This window comes from Hippocampus zosterae, chromosome 17 (assembly GCF_025434085.1).
Source record: "Hippocampus zosterae strain Florida chromosome 17, ASM2543408v3, whole genome shotgun sequence".
NCBI classification, from domain to species: Eukaryota; Metazoa; Chordata; class Actinopteri; order Syngnathiformes; family Syngnathidae; genus Hippocampus; species Hippocampus zosterae.
The window spans coordinates 148,247-168,049 of NC_067467.1; the positions used below are offsets into that span (position 1 = coordinate 148,247).

General features: G+C 54.9%; 4 protein-coding genes across 4 annotated transcripts in view; 1 reads left to right on the forward strand and 3 right to left on the reverse strand.

Annotated features, from left to right (window-relative positions):
* LOC127590341 (arf-GAP with dual PH domain-containing protein 1-like) overlaps positions 1-19,803 on the reverse strand; it is a 95,340-nt gene that overhangs the window by 65,389 nt on the left and 10,148 nt on the right. The window lies entirely within an intron of this gene.
* On the forward strand, positions 1,128-1,960 carry med9 (mediator complex subunit 9). The gene is made up of 2 exons (XM_052049855.1): positions 1,128-1,295; positions 1,461-1,960. Exons 1-2 carry the CDS (start codon positions 1,216-1,218, stop codon positions 1,678-1,680), a joined length of 300 nt encoding a protein of 99 aa, XP_051905815.1. The 5' UTR covers positions 1,128-1,215; the 3' UTR covers positions 1,681-1,960.
* LOC127590343 (dexamethasone-induced Ras-related protein 1-like) lies at positions 2,315-3,697 on the reverse strand. The gene is made up of 2 exons (XM_052049854.1): positions 3,398-3,697; positions 2,315-2,964 (listed from the first exon to the last, which is right to left on the reverse strand). The coding sequence occupies exons 1-2, from the start codon at positions 3,660-3,662 to the stop codon at positions 2,441-2,443; spliced, it is 789 nt and encodes a 262-aa protein (XP_051905814.1). The 5' UTR covers positions 3,663-3,697; the 3' UTR covers positions 2,315-2,440.
* Positions 10,562-14,110, reverse strand: sox8a (SRY-box transcription factor 8a). Its single transcript, XM_052049848.1, has 3 exons — positions 13,629-14,110; positions 13,169-13,446; positions 10,562-12,559 (listed from the first exon to the last, which is right to left on the reverse strand). The coding sequence occupies exons 1-3, from the start codon at positions 14,024-14,026 to the stop codon at positions 11,880-11,882; spliced, it is 1,356 nt and encodes a 451-aa protein (XP_051905808.1). The 5' UTR covers positions 14,027-14,110; the 3' UTR covers positions 10,562-11,879.

A 19,803-nucleotide genomic window follows, 5' to 3' on the forward strand; every position in this document is an offset into this window, starting at 1 on the left:
CAAATCAGGTAAGCTGACAAAGAAGACAATATTTGTAGAGACAGTTCACTAAACATTGTAAGAATCGCTGTTTGGCTTGCATTTTTTAACTTAACAGTGCGGTTGCACCTTAGAAAGATCAACATTGAAATCAGAATACAATAAATACAATATACATGGTGTCTCTTTACAATTTTACAAATGCATTACAAATTGTTGTCTTGTTTGAGATTATTACCAAGAAAATGGCAAGCAGATGCTGGTTTTTGGGTGTGGTGACTCAGATATACTGTACTGGGAAGTTGTACCGAATGCAATTATTTACATTTTAAAAACATATATTTCGAGACAGACATGCAGCCTCCATTAATATATACATATGTAACCAGGTGAACCGTACTTAGACTTTTGTAGTGAAGGCGGCCTTGTTTAACAAATGTAGCGCTGTCACTTTAAGAGTCACGCTAGATGAAAACACGCGGGAACATATAGAGCGTGTGGGAATCAGACCAGGAAGCCAAGTAAGGGTGACATGCACGTGAAGGAGGGTAGTCGTTGAACTGTGCCTACTGCTTGTCCCAACTTGATACACCCATGATCGTCGTTGTAACCCCGGCGATATTCAGAGCAAAATATCGTGCTTTGGGGTTTGAAATCTGCCGCTAGTGAGTCGTGTGAACAGCTGTATAGCAGGGGAGATCATTTGTGTTTTTCCACGTCTTTTGTATAATCCCAACATGCCGGAAAGTGTCGGCAAACCACGGCTGTTGTTTATTATGGTGACATTTTCCTTAGTCTGTTAGATCATTTTCTTTGATCCCTTTTCCAACTCTTTTAAAATTCATCTCAGTCTTTCATCTTAATGCTGAACAAATTTTCATTGTTCAGTCGGGAATAAAGCCCACCTAAACATTATTTTGTGTCCAGTCCAGTCTTTCCAAAGACCCGGCTACACATACATAAATATAACCATGCTTTACAAAAAGTACATTTCTTACGTCTTACTTTTTATTATTAGAATGTGTAAAGTAATAATAACAGTTGTATAAATACGCTTGTATAAAGCTAATCAAACTAGAGTGGCACAAAAATGAAGTATCGTTCGTTTTTCTTTAGTTAAAATTTATTATTATAGCGGCGTTCGTCCTTGGGTTGCCATGTTTGGGTTGACGTCATCAGGAGGCGTATTCGTGCGTGACGCAGACGAACTGCGACGGGAAAGCAGAGCGAGAAATAATGGCAGTATCGCAGCCGAAGCAAGAGAAAGAGGGAGAAGAATGCTCTCTGCTGCCTTTGGTCCACGATATCATCAAATGGTAGGCTGAATACAAACGTCCGACAGCGTCTTAACTTAAAATGAGCTTAATTTTCATCGCAAAGTATTCGTTGTTGACACGTTTGCCAGAGCTAGCACCGTGCTAGCCTAACACGAAGCGATGCCAACGGGAGAAATAAGGTGACCCGTTTGTTGTGTTTTCGAGCATGGACAAGGAAAGTCCGGACGTGCACCAAGAGCTGGGTAAGCTGAAGGCGAAGATCCAGGAAGCCCGTGAGCAGATCTCCGCCATGCCCGGCATCGAGAGCAGCCCCGTGGAGCAGCAGCAGCAGCTGGCGACGCTCCGGGAGCAGGTCCGCACCAAGAACCAGCTGCTCCAGAAATACAAAAGCTTGTGCATGTTCGACGTCCCCAAGGCGTCGTGAATAAAAGAACCACGAACGAACGATTACCACGCTGACTGGTAGGAGCGCATTGAAAATGACCAATGCTGCTTCAGAGCCGGCTGATGAGCCGATCGTCGGAATCGCCTGCAGAGCTGGAAAACGGGCAGGAAGGTGGCCACCGCAGGCCCGGAGCTGGACATGCCTGGCTTACTCCATTATTTTGTCGGGCGATATACTTCCAAAGTTGTTCTTTTTTGGGGGGAGGTGGGGTGTTATGTTGCAATCTTTTCTAATAAATCACCACAATGGTATTATTCTTCGTCTAGAAGCACAACTGAGTGATTTTTTAAAAAATATTCTTTTGACAAATGAACTGCTTTTTTTAGCATGCAAATCCTTGATGTATTTTCGGGTCTAATCCCTGCCTGCTTTTGTCGGAGACCAGTGCACAACCAACACGCGTTTTAAAATTATTCTCCTGGCGTGCCAGATTGCCGTTCTTTGACAATGCCAGTCGGTGACGTTGCAAGTCAAACTTTGGGGGATCTTTCAACTAAAAGTGGCAGTAAAGGAACACTTACCTGCCATTTGGGTGTGAGCGAATGTGAAGGATTTCCCAGTTTCAAATAAGCCCGGGGGGGGGGGCATGTACAAATGGAAAGCGAGGCAAGACTATGAAAGTAGCAAGTTTTTATTGGATGCAAAAGTGACTAAATGCACGTTGGCGTTTGTTCGTCGGCTGGCAACATTTCAAGTCCGGCGGGGCACGTCAAGCAAGTTGGCGTCGCCGCGTCCGGCGTCAGCAAATGACGCAGGCTTTCTCCTTGGCCTGAGCTGCGGCCACGGCCTTCTCCCTGATGTACATCAAGTCGCTGTGGACGCTGGGCCGGCGCGCCGACGGCGTCACGACGCCGTAGGCGTCCTTGCACCTCCTGGCGCGGAAGGACTTGCGGCGCAGCAGCTGGCACGACTGCAGCGACACCTCGCAGTGGCGGCCGGGGCTCATCTCGTCCGGCAGCTCGGCCATGGCGAAGAGCGCCTGGAACATGCGGTCCACGTTGGTGTTCTTCTTGGCCGAGACCTCGAAGTAGGCGCAGCGGCGCCCCTCGTCGGCGCCCGCCAGCTGCTCCGCCTCTTCCCTCAGCACCTGCCGCTGGAACTCGCGGTCGCACTTGTTGCCGCAGATGACCAGCGGCACCTCGGCGCTCTCCTTGGTCTTGTTCCTCAGGCGCGACTTGGTCTCGGAGATCTGCCGCTTGAGCCGCCGCGCCTCTTGGAAGGAGTCTCGGTTGTCCAGACTGAACACCAGAACGAAGACGTCGCCTGTGGCGGACGAGAGGTGCAAAGGCGCCATTTTAGCAAGCGTCGTGGAAGTCGTCACGTTTCATTTGCTTTGGCGGGCCGCATAAAGTGATGCGGCGGGCCAGATCTGGCCCCCGGGCCTCGAGTGTGACACCCATGCCGTAAATCAAACCTTTTTTTCGTCCCCGCGGAAAACGAGGAGACGATGAGAAAATGAAGACAACTTTTTTCCCCTCAATTTGCAACTTTCGCAACTTGCAATGCATCTTCAGCTTTTCTTTTTTTTTTCACGAGTAAAGGTGCGCTGCGTGCATCCATTTCTCAGTGGATATGTGGCCCCAATCAAACTGGGCTCTCTCGGATTTTCAAGACCGCAACGAGTGACATCGGTGACTCGCTTGCTTTCATCCTTCGCCAGGCAAAGTGGGTCGCATGGCACGAGCTCGGAACCCACCTGTGAGGATGGAGAGCCTCCTGGTGGCAGGGAAAGGATGGTTTCCGGACGTGTCCAAAATGTCCAGCTGGTATAGGCTCCCGCGGATGCTGTAGAGCTTCTGGTGGAAATCCTCCACGGTCGGCGTGTACTGCTCGTCCGGGCGCGCGCTCAGAAAGCGCGAGACCACGGCCGTCTTGCCCACCTTGCTGGAGCCCAGGATCACCATCCTGCGGCGGTTCTTGGCCGGGATGTCCAACCCCTTCTCGCTCATCTTCCCGATCATGGCTCGAGTGCCTGCGCGGGAGGCTCCGAGTGGGACGCGACCTGCGCCGCGCTGCTTTTACTGGGCGCGTGGCCGCGCCTCCCGCGTGCGTCACGGAGCCCCGCTCCCGCCCGGGCAGCTGGAGCTTCTGAAATGGAACACCACCGCCGGGCCACATCAGTCCTCCACAGTCCAAACACAAGTTTGGACGCAGAAAGACCTCACTACATAGCATATATATGTATGTGTGTGTGTGTGTGTGTGTATGTATGTGTATATATATATATATATATATATATATATATATATATATATATATATATATATATATATATATATATATAATGTAATTATCTTGAATTCTGTACTGTGTATAGTTCATTATTATATATAAGAATTATTATATTATATAATTATTATATAAAAAAACATGTATTTTGTGCGTGCAAATACTTTGTTTTCTTTTTCTACTTTCTTCCCTCCAATTTTGCTGCTGTACATTGCGAATATCTCCATTGTGAGACAAAGAAAGCTTTTCTTTTTCTTATTCTAGGATTGTTCCTGCGAGCATTTCCATCGACTTGTAGCCAAACCTAGAAAGGGCCCTGACCTTTTTGGAGCGGGCGGATGAAATCGGATAGGTGTAGCTAAGCCTGGCTGTTCTAGGCCGGCGTTTGTGTAACTGCAAACGGTGGATCAGCGCACGTCTGCAGACGGCGCGGCGAGTCGCGTCGTTGAGCGAAACGCTTCCTCGGGTGCGTCGCTGCGCCCGTGTTACACCGCCCTCGGGCGGCCGCGGTGCGCACGCCAGAAGGAAGTGTTTCGTGAGCTAATTACAAGTCAAGGATCAAAAAGTGATGATGACTTTTTTTACCCTGCATGACATCGCGATAAAAACAACATGTTACTCTCAGCGCAGTTTGGATTCATCATCGAGCTGTCAGTGGAAAAGGTTAGCAAGGGGAGAATGGCCAGATCGAGTGTGTGCACACATGCACACGCCCACACACAACGGACAAGCTGTTCTCTCTCCGTCCCAAGCAGTCAGAACACAGGTGTGTGTGTGTGTGTGTCTTCACACTTTGTGCACTCTGCTTTCCAATTGCTTTGCTGTCACCTGAGACGCGTACGACATATTCACTCTGTTCTTGTTTGAATGTAACAAAAGGAAAAGATGGAAAACAATGGAATGGCTAATGCCTCCCCCCCCTCCCACACACACACTCTTATTCCTGGCTTGCCTCAAAACATAATGATGTCAGTACATGCGGTATTTAGCATCATAATCTGTTGACAAGCAGCGTTCTTAAAAAGGTGGCCTTGACAAACGTTTATTTTTTGTCGCAATTCCAATCAGACTACCCGGCGGCAGTTAGCTTCGGTGCTCGTTCCGTCTTCCGATGACATCATTCGTACTTGTCGTACAGCAGTCGTGTCCGAAGAGAAGGTCATCGGGGCGGGCGGCCGACCGGGTACGCGTGTGAGGACAGAAGCTGCATTGGAGCCAAGCGCGCGCCCCCAGAGAACTTCTGCCGACTTGGTGACTATTCGCCCAGCTGCGGCAAGATCGTCCAGGCGAGGGAGCTGAAGCCGCTCACGGGTGGCAGAAAAGGCTCCCGGGTCATTCCTTCCAATTCAATCGAGAACCAAGACATAACCTCGGCTCTCCCGTTCGCGGCGGACACGTGAGTCGGCCGATCTCACTGACACACTAAGACTACTGAACTCGTTCATCGGCCGCAATCGAGGGCACGCACGGGTGCACGTGAACGCCTTTGCCATAACAAGGACGCCGGCCCGACCGGGTCATGTCACTCGCGGGACGGACCCCCAAGTCAGACTCTCACCGAGACCGACAGACAGGAGGAGGAGAAACACCAATGAAACTCAATTGGGGTTGCAGCGGGAGTCAGTAATGAAGGTCCCAATTTGGCGCACACGTGCGGGCAAGGCGTGACCGCTTATGGATGCGCCTTGAAAGGCAGCACGTGGCAAACAGAGAACACAGAGAACGCACGTCTTTCGTCACAGTGCAAATGACATGAACACGACGTGTTCCGCCAGGATCATTGGGACACGCCTTCATCATGCACAAATCGAAACCCTCGCGCGTCAATTTCCTTTCAAACACTGCGGTGCACTTTGGAAGTCCAACATCACGAAAGCCGCTCGCCCGCGACCATCGTTCTCGCCCGACTCGGCCTCCGGTATCCGAGCAACCGAGCCGCCGATCTCCGCCATGACCTTCTTTTGCTGCAGGCTCTTCATTTGCTAGCCCTTGACATGTCACCTGGTGCCCAACTAAGCCTGTAAACATCCCCCGTCCACACTGAAAGCCAAATCACTTTGTTCTCAGCTACAAAGCCGGCTCGGGTCGCCTTGAAAACGCTCCCGCAATCGCTCCCTCCATTCCACGTGCGCTCAAACAATAACACAGTCCATTCATAACGATGACAGAAGAAAGTACAACAACAACAAAAAAAGTTTCATGGCCAGATAGATTGTGCAATAAAACGTTCACCGAGGCCTCAGGAGTCTCTTCTACTTCTGATGACTTTTTGTCCTGCCTAAGCAATGAAATGAAACGGCCAAGGAGGGTAACGTGGGCTCCCGTACACACGGTGGCGCCACAGACCTGAACTTGAAGCACCCGCGGGGGAAATTCACAAGGCTGTGAACGCCGCAGTGCCGCCTGGTGGACGATCGATGAAGTGATGCCCAGAAAAAAAAAACTAAACAAAAGAGATTCAGCCAAGCCTTCACCACCAATCGAAGGAATGATGACTACTGGGCTCTCTTTCTCGCTTTTGCTCCAACAATTCAAGCGCCTTTTCCCATTGCGCCCCGGTCCGAAAAGAGGAAGAGTGCGGGCGGGAAGGAAAGGCTGTTCCGCTCGCTGGCGTGGTTCTCAATGGGGCGGATGGAGGGAAACGCGGGGATGCCCTCGGTGACCGCATTGGAGCTCCCGAGCGGGGGAGTCGCAAGGTGCCGTCGGCAGCCGCGTCGCGGAGGCGGCAGCCAGAAAAGCGGCAGCCGGCCTCGCCTCAGCTGTTGTTTTGAGCCCACCGCCACGACCCGCGTGCGTGAGCGGACGCAGCTGTCGGCGCGCCCACACCGGGACTTGGCCGCACTCGGACGAAAGCGCGTGCAAAGCGCCGCCCAAAAGGCTCAAGAACGATGACGTTGTTTGGAAAGGTCAAAGGGCATCCAAATGAGTGGGAGCGCACGGCCACCGATTCCAAACCCCAAAAAGGCGTCGATACATCTTGGGAAACACCCAAGTGGAGTGAATGCTGCGAGTGGGCAAATTGGAGAAAATATCAAATTGTCATTTGGATTATTCTTTAAAATCCACAATGATGCACAAGTGCGGATATGATGCAGAGGCGGACCCTAGTTTGAAGACATTTCTTACTTGCACTTTCTCGCCCCAAGTTGCGACGTGAGCTGCAGGACCAATAAGGTTTGGCATGTAGACGCTCATTTGGGTCCAACGTGGCCAAGAAGAAGAACCTCACTTGGCAGTGGCCTGAACACAAATGAGCAGCATCATTTCTTGCCAAATGTGGAACGTTAGACATCTCACTTCAACCAAAGGGACAGTGCCTGGAAACGGACTTTGTTTTTAGCCCCACGTTTAGTTATTCTCTCTCTCACCCCCCCCCCCCCCCCCCCCCCCCACACACAGAGCAACACTTTTTTCTATTGCAAGTGGACAGAATGTGCCGAGCGGGGACCAACACTTGCTCTTCTCTCTCTCAAACAAACATGCGTGGCTGGAGATGCGCCGCTTTTCAGCTTTCAACGTGACACTTGCGGGGATGGTCTCGAACGCACGGCCGGATGGAGTTGGACGGCCCGCCGATCCGTCCACTTGCCTCTTTTGTCTTCCTCCCCGCGCCGGCGGGGCGAACGGCGAGCGTCAGAGCTTTGCTGCCAAGCGTTCCTCCCACACTGGGCACGGCGGCCTCCGACGGGAGCCCGCATGCTGACGAGGGCGACTCGTGCGGGAGCCGTAGCGAGTGTGTTGCAAGAGGAAGGGGACTTGAGGGGATGGGGGGGGGTGATGCTCATTCCAGATGAGCCCTCCCCTTGTCGACCCCACGTCGTCCCCTCGGCCAGCGCCATTGTTTTGACGGCGTTTCTACGCAAAAACGACACTACCCAAACCCAATAAGGTTGTTGTGTAGGCAGTCAACTCCACCTTGAGGCACGCTCTTCCAAGGAAGAACTAAGATTGGATTCCGTTGTGGCACCTTTGGCTTCTATCGCAGCCCCGCGACTTTGCCACCACCATATTTGGCCTCTCTTCTTTGGCAAAAGGAGGATGGCGAGGGCGCGGCCTGCGGACGCAAGCGTCAAGAGAAGTCGAGATGAGGAGAAGAGAACAAAGAAAAAAAAAAAAAAAGCATGGATGGGCAGCCAAATGGCAGCCGCGGTTCCTCGTGGACGAGTGTGAAAAAGCGGCGGAGAGAAGATGAGCAGCTCCGTCGCCACCTCCTTTGCAAATCGGCTCGTGCCAAGCCCGAGTGAAAGCAAAGAGAAAAAGTGAAAGACTGCCGACAACTGTCGGGAGAAACGCAACGCTGCCAGATGTCAAATTTGTCGCTGCATTATTCCCCCCCGCCCCTCCTCCCCTTTTCCTCTCCACTCGACTGAATTTGGGGGCAATGAAACGCAACCGGCGTTCTCTGGCAGTTATTCTCTTGCACACCACTAGAGGCAGCTCACTCCAATATTGGCGGGCTAGCCGGGAAACCCCGCCCCGAGTGGCTCGGCGGCGCTCATTCCAAAATGAGGCCAACGTATCCTGCACAAACTTGAAGTCCTGTCCATGTTGTTGGTGTCGTCGAGTTTTTTCTCAAACGGAAAAGGGCCAATTAAATGCGTGGTGGCAACACGAGACATCGAAGTGGAAGGTGGCCAGGGAGACTGGGGCAAGATGAAGAAGCATCCTTTCTCTCCACTTCATTTCGCTTGGAAATCAGCCTCACAATCTCGCCGCTTTCACACTTCCCAGCTCCCTCCCAGAAACATGCCCCGAGTCAGCCAGGCTCATTAGTCAGGATGAGGCTACGCTAGCAGGCGAGCTAACCCACCCCGTGGATGGCGGGGGGGGGGGGGGGGGGGGGTTGATGAACAACAATGGGACAATGGGGTGCGCTCAGGCGGTGGGAGCGCCAAGTTCCCTCCAAACTCGCGACGATGGCTCCACATGACAGGACATTTCTGTGCATCTGTGTTTTTCCAGCCTCCATTTCTTCGCAAGTCCCGCCCACATTTGATTGCAAGCAGAAGTGGCCAGACAACATCGCCGCAACCCCGAGAAGTTTTCGGGGTTTTGTCAAGTCAGAAATGAGACCACGTTGGTGAACTTCAACTCTGACAACTTCATCCCCCGGCGAGCATGTCTTCCTTTTCGGACAGAGTGACAAGACCCCCCACCCCACCCCCAAAATGCTGCAGAAATGCACACAACGTCCCCTGAAAAGCATGCGGACAAAGATTTCATTGTCCGAGCACACCAAAATGTTTCAACCCATTACACCTGCCAGGACAAAAATCGAAACATTTGTGTCAGAGATGTATACATATGCTGTATATAGTTTTTTTCAACGGGGTGGGGGGGCGTGGAGGGTGTAGAAATCCAGTGGGCCCTCCTCATCAGAGAGAAGTTCCGGGGGAAGGAAACTGGACCCGAGCACCCTGAAGAGCCTATTTGCCTCACTTTTATTCACTCCTGTTCTTTCTCAAGAGTTCCTCCTGAAAGTATTTGGCAAACACTAGTGCAAAAAAAAAAAAAAAAAAAAAAAAAAGGACTTTGAGGGAAGAAAAACAACAAGTCGCTGTCGAGCCACCCACACCCCATCTGCTGTGGTATTATCTTCTTTTATTATCCGCAGATTCTGTGCGCCGATATGATTCTCCGGTTTGTGGGTTTTTTTAAAATGCCATTTTTTTGGTTGTTTTTTATTTATGAGACGTGAGAGCAGGGCGGGGGGGCAGCGGAGGGAGGATCATCCTCCGTGTGCATCTAATTGTCCATTCAAGACCCTCTTAATGGCTTGTCAGTTCCCCTTGCCCTTCCATTTTCTGTCCAATTAATTCCTTTCTCGCTGGCCGGATAAAGGGACACAATGAGGGCCCTCGGCGGCATAATGAATCATTAAAATTCAGCAGCGCGACCCTGGCGCTCGGCTCGCCCCGCATGCCAGCACCGACTCGTTCGCAATGGGACGGAACCCTTCTCCCCGTTCTTCTGCCGTCTTTGCTTCACAGGAAGGAATAATTGAGCTCTGCCTTTTCCTCTGAAACTTCGATCGGGTCGCCGGAGCGTCGCCCACCGGGAGCAAGCCGACGACTGTTATAAACAATCTTTCTTTTTTTAATTATTATTTATCATATCCAGCAGTTTAAAAGAATCCCCCAACCTCCCATTTTTGACAAACTCCCCTATTCTTGACGTCACACCCCCACTCAAGAAAATCAACAAATAAACGGATAAATAAATAAGTCTGCCAGCGCATGACAGAAGGAATTTCAGCCAGCGGACGTGTCCGACACGTGACCGCAACCTCTCGTCTTCTTCAATTCTCTCGACCGATGCTTAGAATGGCAAGATGAGCCATTACAATACGCGTATGAGCCCACGCATATTTTCAAAAACAACCAACACCAAACTCTGCTTTCAGGGAAGTACTGGTATACGAGATGTATATGTATATGAGACAACAATCTCCAGTCTTCTTCGATGCCGGAATACGGCGCAGACGGCCACGACATGCGGTACGCTAAAAGGCAAACACGGCCGGCACATCAAAAAACAAAACAACCGCACCGTACCGGCGGCTACGTCATACGGCACACGTGACAAGCATTTGTCATCTGTGGGTCAAAGAACGACAAGAAGACATGCGGTATAAGGAACAGGCATTTTATTAAGCCCGCCGGCACACGGGTTAGCTGGACAAAAGGCGTGGCATTGGAAAAACAAGTCAATAGAACAACCGTGTTCGCAAGCCCGCTTGTGCCCAATCATACATCCAGAAAAAGGTACAAAACTAATTGGAGACTTTGACACCTGCGGTTTTTGTTTGGGAACAATACTGACAGTCAAAAGACACAACGATGCGCTTCGGTGGCACTTGATGGCTGCTGAGATAAAAAACAAAACAAACAATCAACAAGTCACTTTTGGAACCGGACGGACGCATTCACACGTGGACGCGTCGCCCGCCGCCAAGGAGACGCGCGCAGGGAGGCGCATCGCGCAGCGTGCGTGTCCGCCAGAAGAGAAACCAATAATGCAACAACATAAATATCCATTTATATACACACAGTAGAAAGACGGTGAGAGTCATACCAGTCGCTTTTGTGAAGACTCGCCGTGCGGGAATTCCGAAATGCACTTTGTTGTTCACGTCCACACTTTTCGCATCGTGGGAGTCAGTCAGTAGCTCGCCTCAGGTCAAGATGACTCTGCAGTTTTTGACCCAGCCAAACGCCCCCCCCAAAAACCGCGTGCGACAAGCATTTCGTACATCTCCCGGAAAAAAAAGACACCATATTGTGTTGCCAAATGTGCCTTTTGATGGGTGTGCTGCAAAGACCCCGTGAGCTCAAAACAGATTGGACGATCAGACCTGGGCAAGTTTACTCCAACTGAGAATTGTGCCGCCATGGAGTCGCGTACTTGTCACTTTCCCAGTGGCCCCCGCCGTGATGTCTTTGCCACCGTTCTGGCGTGCGCTTAGCGAGCTAGCAAGCTAGCTAGCCAGCTCCAACCACACCAGCTCTTCCCTCGCTAACAACACTTGTAAGGCAGCCGAGTGTGGCCTCACATCACAGGGAACAAAATATCGCGGCCACTCGGAGCCCGGAGCCGCTCGACCACGTGGCGTCCGTTTTTCAGGAGGGGCAGCGGACCCCGAAACTGGGATTTTAATGCCGCCGCGGAGCGCCGGCTCTCCGATGCAGCTGTTTTGTGGGAACTGCGTGAAAGAGGCTCGTGTTTCACCGCTAAGTGCCATGCCATAAAAAAAAAAAAAAAAAAAAAAGGACAGGCCACAGAGACATGATACGTCCTCACGGAGGCACGGCCAAGAATTCTCTCGGTGCGCAAAGTCAAGCGTTGCAAAGAAAGTGAGGATTTCCGAGAAAATCAGCAGGCACTTTTTTGTTGTTGTTTTTTTTTTTTTTTGCTCATCGCGCTTGACCGTGTCGCATCCCCGCCGCCCATTAGGGTCGGGTCAGCGTGGTGTAGACCGGCTGTTCCCAGCCGGAGGCGGGGGGGCTGTGAGCGGGCGCGGCGCTCAGGCCGTTGAGGATGGGGCCGCCGTAGGGCCGCCTGGGCGAGTGGAAGTACGGGTACTGGTAGAGGCCCGACGGGTAGCCCGAGTAAGGGGCGTAGTAGCCGGAGCTCTGCGCCTCGTTGTAGTCGCACTGCGAGGCGGCGAAAGGGGCCGGCGAGGGGGCCAGGCAGGCCTGGCCGCCGTAGGCGCCGTAGTCGGCTTGCGAGGGGGAGCGCTGGCTGTAGTGGCTCGGGCTCAGCTGCTCCGTTTTGATCTGGAGGCGGTGCTGGGACGCCTCGGGGGCCGCCGCCGCGCTCTTGCGGTTCCACGCCGCGCCGCCGTAAGCGTAAGAGCCCGGCTCCAAGGACAAGGCGGCGGCGGCGGAGGCGGAGGGAGCGGCGCCGGGGCCGTTCAAGGGGAGGTACTGGTCGAACTCGTGCACGTCGAAGGCCTCCATGTTGCCGATGACGTCCGTGCTCAGCTCCGAGATGTCCACGTTGCTGAAGTCGATGTTGTGCCTGCCGCCGTCGGCCGGGCGGCGCCCCTGCTGCCTGGGCTCCCGCTTGGCGCCGTGCTGCGCCTCCGTTTTCGGGGTGGTGGGCGGTGTTGGCGGACCCTGGGGCTGGCCTGCAAAAGCCACAATCCCAATCAAAGAGCGCCGCTGACAACGGCCCAACGAAAATGCTCGCCTTGAGACACAAATTCCATTTTATTTTGCCCTGACGAAAACCGCTGTTCCCTCAATTAGTGTCGAGCAAACGTTACGTCCAAAACGACAGCGTCGCACGGGAGGGACCGAAGGACTCGCCGACATCCCAGATTTGGATCGGGCGCCAAAGACACAAATGGGAAAATGATGACCGTTGAGGCGGACATCAGACCATTTGGACCATCGGAACGATCGCTCGATGACGTCAAGGGCCGCCGATTCATTTGCGAATCGATGAGCCGTCGAACGGCCGATTAACGAGGACCCGGTTGGGTGTTAATTGGGGAAACCGCTGCCCGGCGCCCATTTATTTGATTGCATTTTTTTCCCTGGGGATGTCAAATTACGACAGCGAGCTCCGCCCACGTCGGACGTCTCGGCGCAAATGTACGCCCGGCTGTTCCGGCATTCTGGTCCGTTTTTGGGGCATCCATGCGGCGATCTAATTTGATGTTTAGTCAAGACTTGACGTGGGCCCGGCGCTACGAGAAAGCCCTCCATTGTTGTGATGGAGAAAGGGGCCCGACCTGGATGTTCGGGATGGCGGTGCCCGTCGCCCATCCCGCCGAGTCCAGCCATCCCCGGCTCCGCTTTGTACATGTGATGATGATGAGGAGGAGGAAGAGGAGGAGCAGGCTGCTGCTGCTGGGCGAGCTCAGCGCCAGAGTCCGAGTCGCCGTGGCCCGGCTTGACGTTCTTCCGCCGCCTGGGTTGGTATTTGTAGTCCGGGTGGTCCTTCTTGTGCTGAACCCGCAGCCGCTCGGCCTCATCCACAAAGGGCCTCTTTTCGCTCTCGGACAGCAAACTGTTAGGAAGAGACGCGGCGGCGGTGTCAAACGTGTCGGAACTTGTTGAGCCCGGAACCGCAGCGCAAATGGGCGATGGAAATCGGGTGGCAAATTTGGGGCAAAAGTCCAATCGTGAATGGCGCGCTCGTCTCCCGACGTCGAGAGAGAGAAATAAATAAGACTCAATCCCCTTTCTTACCGCCACAGTTTGCCGAGCGTCTTGCTGAGCTCGGCGTTGTGCAGGTGCGGGTACTGGTCGGCCAGCTTGCGGCGCGCGGCCTGAGCCCAAACCATGAAGGCGTTCATGGGCCGCTTGACGTGCGGCTTGCTCTTCAGGGAGCCGCCGCCCCGCGCCGGCACGGGCACCAGGGACCAGTCGTAGCCCTTGAGCACCTGCGACACGGCGTCCCGGATGCACGCCGGGAAGCGCTCGTCGTCCCCCGAGTCCGACTTCTTGCTCGAGCCGGCCAGCGGGGAGCCGGCGGGCGAGGACGGCGCGTCCGAGTCGGACTCGTCCTGGGACGCCGAGCTGCCGGTGCCCGCGGGGCTGCCGCACGCCCGCTCGCACTTGTCGTGCTCTTCGCTCATCTTCAACATGACTCCCGGGACCCGGAATTCGCCAAGCGACCGGAGCGACGCTCGGCGCGCGCCTTTTACGCGCGGTGCGGTGCGCTTCTCCTCCCCTCCGCTCCACCCCGCCCCCCACCCCCCCAAAAAATAAAAATTAATAATAATAATAATAATAATAATCACAGAGCGAGATAAGCTCTTCCCCCCGCACGCACTGGCCAAAAGCGGACTCCTTGGTTAGCGCGCGTCGTTCTTCATGGCGGGCTGCGCGCTCGACGTTTAGCGCCGCCCGAGCGGGCTGCCGAGCTTTGACGGCGTCACTCACTCCGCCTTCCGCCTGCCATTGGCCCGAAGCGGCCCCGGAACGGCCGTGCCCGTTCATTGGGCCCTTCGCTGGCTTGGCTCCGCCCCGGCTTGGGCGTCGTGCGAAAGACGCATTTGGCCCCAATCGGAAGGGGCGGCCGGCCGGTTCTTCTGTTGTTCTGAAATGCAAAGCAAAGAATGTATACGAGGATGCTTGGACGCGTGCATGTTGGTGCACCGGGGCAAGAGGGGGCCTGTTCCCCTCCCCCCGTTGCCATCTTTTCAGTACCTCACGCCGCTCTGCTTCCTACCGTCTTGCTGGTGACATCCGGCAGACCCGAGCGACTGTTCACTTGTTCTTTCTTTGTTGGGGGGCGGGGGGGCCTTCTGGCAGGTAGCGAGGACGCCGCTGGTTTGAATCACTGCGCCGGTCGCCATGGTGCCGGGCCCTCCCGTCGAGCCTTCGCCCCCGCCCGCACCCGCCCGCCGCGTCATCGGCGCTTTTCCCGAGCCATTGGCACTTTGATTTCGAGCGCCGAGGTGGACTGAGAGGAAACAATTAGTCCAAAGTGTGTGAGGGTGCCGTTTTGGCCTTCAGCCACGTCAAAAGCATCAAAGAGCTCAAGTGCTTCCAGATTCTTGTCTGCCATTCCTCAAGTCTTCCTTTCTGGCGCTGCTTTCAATGAGAAGGGATGAACACCAAGGACTTTGGAAGCCGCGCGAGTAGCCGCTCGCTCCACCGCTTTTCCTGCACGAATCTGCCATCTGCGAAACGTCAGGTGTCTCCGCAGTGTACTTTTTGGGGTTTTTTTTTCCTCCCGAAAAGGCTCCCCCTTCCCGCCGCGTGTTGCTTCGCTCGTGGCGCCGCCGTCCAGGAAACTGCAAAGTGGGGAAAAGCGCGGATGGCAAGGCCGCTCGGCGTCACGACGGCCACGCCCTGGCAAATATTCTTTCCGCCTCAACGCTCGCTTTCTTCTTTCTTTGTTCACTTTGCCGTCGGCGTCGAGATGGTCTGGTGGCTATTTGGTGCCTTTCTTCTTGTTTTTGCCCAGTTAGCAGGTTAGCGCTACGCTTTTCGCCGGTTGACTCGGAGGCGTCCAAACCTTTGGGTTGGAGGGCCGCCTACGGAAAAACGGGGGCGTGATTTGAAAAGTGTCCAATTTTGGCAACGCGCTCAAGCCAGTCAAGGAAGCAAATCCGGATTGGGTCGGTGTTGAAGTTGGCGTTCACCTCGGCGCTTGTCACTCGGCTGTTTTGATTTTTCCCATCGGGCGCTCGGTCTCTTAGTTAGCTTAGCTGGCTAGCGTTGCGCTATTTTCGGAGGGTGAGCCCGCTCGGCGACCCTCCCCAAGGTGTACCGAGATATCCCAAAGGAGCGTGGGTGGTGTTTTCCTTTCTCGCCAATCCAGCAAACACGCCCCCCCACTTCCCAACTTGTCTCGCCGCCCTCTCATCCTCACAGCATATGCTCGGAATAAAACTTGCGCTATGCTGTTACTGTTTTTTTTTTTTCTCTTTCTCATATCGGCATCACGAAGTGAGGACAAATGCGCCGGCAAACGACCCGGAGCACGTGAGGTCGGGAGTCCGATCGACCCCACACGCAGCGCATGAAACGTCGCCGTGCGAAGCACGACTCCAGTTGACCAGGGTCACTCGGAATCCCTCGCACGCACACTGACAATTGGTACTGCGCACTCGCGAGGAGAAGGTCCAACCACTAGCGGTCCCATTTGAGGTGTTTTTATCGGCCTTCTTCCCTCCTCCTTCTCCTCCAGCGCCGCCGTCTGCGCATCTCCCGGCCGCGCTCACGCGCGTGCGCCTCGAAAAGATGACAAAGAGGCGTTTTGTGAGGCGGGCCGCAGCTGCTGAAATCTGACGAGATGCGGCCGAAGAGAGAAGGGAGCAGGTGGGTCAACAAGCCCGCTCGGCCCGTTCCCACAATATCAGGCTGCGCAACGCCCGGCCCGCCCCGCGTCAAAAGTGTTTGACGGAGCGGCGCTGGCGTGCTGTCCCGGATGGAAAAAGCTAGCATCAGAGGCGCAAAGCAATCCCTTCCCCCTTGCGGTCGGAGCTCAATGCGTCACGAAAGCTTCTGGGTCACTTTCATGGCAAGGCGTCGCCACGGCACACTCGGACTGCGTTTGGTCACGTGGCGGGCGCCGAGGCCGGCGTCGGTGTCGCGGACGGGCCGCGCTCCTCTTTGGACTGTGACACAAGCCATCGGGAAGACATGCAAACCAGCAGCCCTGAGCGCCGGCAAACGGGGAAGTCGCCGTTAACGGTCGTATGGCCGCCCGCCATTTCCCCATTGGTCGGAATGCCGACACGATAGACATCCTCCGCTTTGCATCCCAAAAGCTGCACGCGAGGGGGTGGGGGGGCCCGGGTGCTATTTGTCTATGCAAACGTGGCCGCTCTCGCTCTTTGCCGTGCAGATGTTTGGCAAGGAAAATAAGATGCAAAAAGCCGCGCTTTGCATTTTACAACGGAGTTGCTGGGGTTTTTTTGGGGGGGGGTTTAGCTTGGGCCGCGCCTGACTTTTTCCTTTTGACTTTTGCACACCAGGACAAATGGCGTTTGCTGGCTACATGCTCACGGACGCTCGGGGAGGTGCAAGAATCCCCTTTTCTGTCACGTCCCTTATTCGTCGGGCCGCGTTCGAGCTTTGCTCGCGGGTTGGCCAACTGCCACTTGAAGCCCCGGGCGACCGACTCCACGATTCAAGAAAAGCCCCCCACCACGTTTCTGGAAGACAGCGCAATCGCAATACGGGACCAAAGCGGAAAAGACGCTCGCCTGTACGTGCGCCCCGGAAGGGTCGGAACCTGCCCGCGGAGGCCCGCGTGGACAAGTCCAAAGGAGCAGAGTCGCGCGTGGACGTCAAATTCCTGGGATTATTCCCACGCCTTGAAGGCCCTCCGCTCCTCGGGTCTTTCCCCGACACACCTTCCTCTCGCTCCCCTTTGCACTTCCAACTGTTTTGCTCTGAAGTCATCTCTCTGCCGACGAACGGGCGGATTTATCGCGTCCTCGCTCATTTGGGACTCCTTAGCTTTTAAACACCGTCATTAATATTTGGGTCAAAGGTCAAAGGTGAGACTCGCTTTGAGGCCATCAAAGCCATGTTTTGCAAGCTCCTTTTTGCTCTGTGTTGAGTTAGCGACCCAAAGGGCTCCCACCTTCCCCCCCCCCCTCCCAAAAAAACTTCCCAAAGCTGACATCACGGTCTTTTTCCTTCGCCGGCAATGATGATGACTCACAATGGGAATCATCTGTGTCGGCGGAAAATGGCTGGACCAGATCAAAACAACCCAGCGAAGAGAAATCTCAAATATCCAGCAAAGCAAAAATGCCCTTCTATGAAACGCTTCAAAGGCAAATGAAGTCTGCGGAGGCACGTGCGAAGGAATTGACCGCAACGTGGCAGTAAGTCAGGATGGATGGATGGATGGATGGATGGCTTTCTCCCGTTTGAAATCCCTCCTCATTGCGCTGGCCCGAGCTCACGCGAAGATGGTTTGCTCGTCTTTTCTCACGCCAGGAAGGAGGCACCTTCGCATCAAAGGCGAGGAAAGGTGACTTGGCATCTCGGGCCGCTGCCGAATCTCCCCCCAAAGTCTTGCGGTGGTACTGCAAGTGAGCCGCGACGGCGCGGCGCGCTTGTCAAACGGTGAAAGTGAAAATGCTCTGCGGCCTGCCCGCTTTCCTTCCTCCTCCTGTCTTAATGGCCGCCGTGAGTCATTTGTTGGGAACAGCGTCTCCGCCGAGATTCTTCGCTTCCCCGCTTCCCCGCTCGTTGTTGACCAAGGGCGAGGTCGTTCTCCGGCCCCCTTCTGCCGGACCACACAGCGCGCGCGTGCAATTGGGTTTCACGAGGGACGCTGAAAAGGAAGCGCGCGGCGGTCCTCGCGGGGCTCTCCAAACACGCTTGGTGCGGGGTGAGAAAGCTTTCACAGGCTGGTCAAAAGCGGGACTTTGCCGAGAACGCTCGGCCACGGCGGAAGGATAACGTCAAGCCACCCGGCCGGCGTTGGAGCCGCCTTCTCGCCGGCGGTCCTCGAGGGCTCATTGCTTCCCGAGGGAGGGAGCCTCCCGCCCGGGAAGGCCCAGCTTTTTTCCTCGTGAGGTGGTCCAAATCTGCTACCGTGGCTTCCAGGCCCGTTCCGGCTGCATGTTCCGCTCCCTCGGGCACGCGTGCGATGATGCCGCCGGAGGGAGCGCCGAACGGATGCTTTCCAAAAGGCCGCCTTCCCCAAACAGGATGTAAGCGTCCACGCGTGGGCCGCCGGAGCCCCTTGCGCGCCGGCGGAAGAGCGTCCTCCTCGTGGCCTTCATCTGGATGAAAGGCAAGCGTTTGCCTGGGTCCCCTCTCGCCGTATCGCCGCACTCGGAACTCCGTCCGCCGTGGTCGCGGAATTCCCGGCGATGAATCCGCGCTCGGCTCGGTCTCCTCGCTGGCTCCTTTTCCGATGCGGGTGTTTTGCTTGGGCCCAGTAAATGAGTATGAGAGTGGCGGAAAAATAGGCCCCCGCCTTGGGCGCGGGCTGTCGGCCGATCGCTTTCCTTCATTGGGAAAGAACCCGCCGTGGATCCAACCCGGGTGCTTCAATTGGTACCGAGCGGTCCGTACTTTGAAAACATCGGTCGGTCACGCGCAAGCGCTCTTTCGGCAAGATGCTGTGATGTCCTTCCATCGACTTTCTCTCTCAGGAAAGCCAAGAAAATGCAAAAAGACGTGCTCGTCATTGGCCAGCGATGATGCGCATCACGTCAATATATGAGATTTATATATTTATGTCAATCTAATCAAGAAGAACAACAGCAAAGGTGTCACCCGGCAGGCTGCTCGGGGGCGGCCATTTTGGCATGATCACATCGGGAGCGGGACGGGGCATTCCGGGAGCCGTTGATCGGATTAGCCGTAATGTCATCAATGCGAGAATGTCCTCCGAGAGATGGAAAAGGAGCCCATGAATTGCTTCTTCCCGTCAGCAAATTCCCACGGCGGGGCGGCCCGCAATCCGCCGCATAATTGCCCTCATTTCTCTCAATCGCATTAGCCCAGGGCCCCGCCGGACAGAAAGGGGGCTTCTTTCTGACACCGGGCCCCGTGCGCTCTGAGAACGAATGCGTGAAGGAGGGGGCCACGTGACGAACGTGACCCCCGACCACTCTCGACTCCTCCTTGGTTCGCTCCGGATTCCACTCGTCTATCTTCCTCCCGCACCCTTTGCCGACCCTTCAAGTTCAGGTCAGCTGAAAACCCTGACGAGGGGCCGCTTCAAAAGCGCTTTGCTGTACGTTTTCTTTTTCCGAGGTCCACGCTCGCTTCCAACACGTCCCCGGGTGGCTTCTACTCCGATTGCGTAGGGACGACACCGCGCGGACCGACCGAGAGACGCTTCCTCGGTCCGCTGCGGCGACAGCTTCGCCGAAAGAGCTCGGCGCTCTTTTTTTGGGATGTTGAGTTGGGGAGCGGCGACGCCGCCGTCGCGAAC